Source organism: Penaeus monodon, chromosome 15 (assembly GCF_015228065.2).
Source record: "Penaeus monodon isolate SGIC_2016 chromosome 15, NSTDA_Pmon_1, whole genome shotgun sequence".
Lineage (NCBI taxonomy): Eukaryota > Metazoa > Arthropoda > Malacostraca > Decapoda > Penaeidae > Penaeus > Penaeus monodon.
Genome location: NC_051400.1, coordinates 27614072 through 27614617, shown reverse-complemented (window position 1 = coordinate 27614617; position 546 = coordinate 27614072). Strand labels below are relative to the sequence as shown.

Genomic DNA, 546 nt, shown 5'->3' with positions numbered 1-546 from the left:
CCAAGCATACTAAATTGGCTCGCATGGCCCACAGCACGATGTCATTAACCACGACAGCTACACGTGCAACATCCACGAGAGCGCCGTGCCCTTCCCGATGCGCCGAGGCAGCACCAAGTACTGCGGCTGGAGCCCCATCAGGACTCACGCGATGTCCCTGATCAAAAAGACGCTGTGTCCGATTCAGTGTCGCCCGCCCGGGAAGCTCAGGTGGAGCCGCTGCTGAGCCCGGGGATCGAACGCATGCGGATGAGGATAAAATAATGGCAATCGGTGCGTAGGTCAGCTGCAGTGGAATAGCGTGTGTACATATCTAACTGTCGGGTTTATCTGTCTCCCCCACCCCCTATTTTTTCTCTTTCAGGCTATGCATATATAATAGGCATGAAGGCATAACGAGGATTATGAAACCGATTCCACAGTGGTTAGACAGTGCTTTGGCGCATGGACAACACGTCCACGCGCAGCATTCATGCGTTTGATAATTTTCAACTGCTTTGCTTAGCTCTGTTGATACTTTGAAAAGCTAATTCTTTCATGTTGACA

General features: G+C 51.3%; 1 protein-coding gene across 1 annotated transcript in view; it reads left to right on the top strand.

Moving 5' to 3' along the window:
• LOC119581883 overlaps positions 1 to 546 on the top strand; it is an 11971-nt gene that overhangs the window by 9402 nt on the left and 2023 nt on the right. The window contains exon 8 of the mRNA XM_037930043.1: positions 35 to 273. Coding sequence (XP_037785971.1) covers positions 35 to 226 — 192 coding nt within the window. The 3' untranslated portion in view covers positions 227 to 273. The remainder of the gene's footprint in view (positions 1 to 34; positions 274 to 546) is intronic.